At 40.1% G+C, this 1,105-nt stretch overlaps 1 protein-coding gene across 1 annotated transcript; it reads right to left on the bottom strand.

Annotated features, from left to right (window-relative positions):
* Window positions 1-240: 240 nt before the first annotated feature.
* Window positions 241-1,097, bottom strand: LOC119347593. The gene is made up of 2 exons (XM_037616209.1): window positions 627-1,097; window positions 241-519 (listed from the first exon to the last, which is right to left on the bottom strand). The coding sequence occupies exons 1-2, from the start codon at window positions 928-930 to the stop codon at window positions 473-475; spliced, it is 351 nt and encodes a 116-aa protein (XP_037472106.1). The 5' UTR covers window positions 931-1,097; the 3' UTR covers window positions 241-472.
* Between the last annotated feature and the right edge of the window lie 8 nt (window positions 1,098-1,105).

Here is a 1,105-nt window from a genome sequence, read left to right on the forward strand (position 1 = left end):
TTTCTTAATTGTTTTTGCAAATTTTCCTTTAATGCAGTCGACACATTTGTCTGCATCTGAGAAGTCTAATGGGAGGAGTATTTCATTTTTAACTAAGCGTTCCATTCTCCCCCTCGAAATGTGGCCCAAACGACAATGCCACAATTTCGAAGAATTACTTACTCCTTTCCATTTCTTCTCAACATTAATTTCATCACTCACATGCATAACTGAATCATTATGAAGAGATAACATGTATAGTTGGCCTCGTCTAACACCGATGCCTACATTCTTATTACATTTGATCAAAGCAAATTGTTTCTTGCCAAAATGGCACTCATACATATCATCATCTAAACGAGAAACTGAAATCAAATTCCTACTTAAGGTAGGCACATAAATAACATTATTCAATCTAAGAGTGTGGCCAGTGTGTAGCTCCAACGTGAGAGATCCCATAGCTTCAACATCGGCCTCAACTCCGTTCGCAACCTTAAGCTTTCTTGTTCCTCCTCTTATGGTTTGGATCGTATCGAATCCCTGCATAGAGTTAGCAACGTGAGTGGTTGCCCCTGAATCAATCCACCATGACTTTATTGAAAAATCAACATAAAGTGATTCATCTACAAAAGTAATTTCATCAATACCTCTTTTGTTCATCCATTTTAGAAAGCTTGGGCAGTCCCTTTGATAGTGTCCCTCTTCTTTGCAGAAGTTACAAGCATTTTCTCCAGCAGTGGAGCTGCTAGGAGCAGAAGAAGAACCACCGGCTTCTTTACCCTTGAATGCCTTAGGGTTGAATGGCTTAGTGCCTTCTTTCTTGACTTGCCTTTTCTGAGGCTTAGGGAAACCTTGTCCGTCATGCTTTCTCTTGTTAGAGCCAACATGAAAGACATGGTCTTTCTTCTGCCTCATGATCCTTTCTTCCTCCTGGACGATCCTTGCGGTCATCTCAGAGAGTGGCCATTTTTCCTTTAGAGAGTTATAGTTGACCTTAAATTGTTCAAACTCTTCAGGAAGAGACTCAAGAATAATTATGACAAGAAGGGCTTCACTTAAAGAACACTCCAAAGCCTTAAGCTTGGTGAAAGCATTTACCACCCTCAATATGTGCTGCCTAACATTT

This window comes from Triticum dicoccoides, unplaced genomic scaffold (assembly GCF_002162155.2).
Source record: "Triticum dicoccoides isolate Atlit2015 ecotype Zavitan unplaced genomic scaffold, WEW_v2.0 scaffold68959, whole genome shotgun sequence".
NCBI lineage: Eukaryota > Viridiplantae > Streptophyta > Magnoliopsida > Poales > Poaceae > Triticum > Triticum dicoccoides.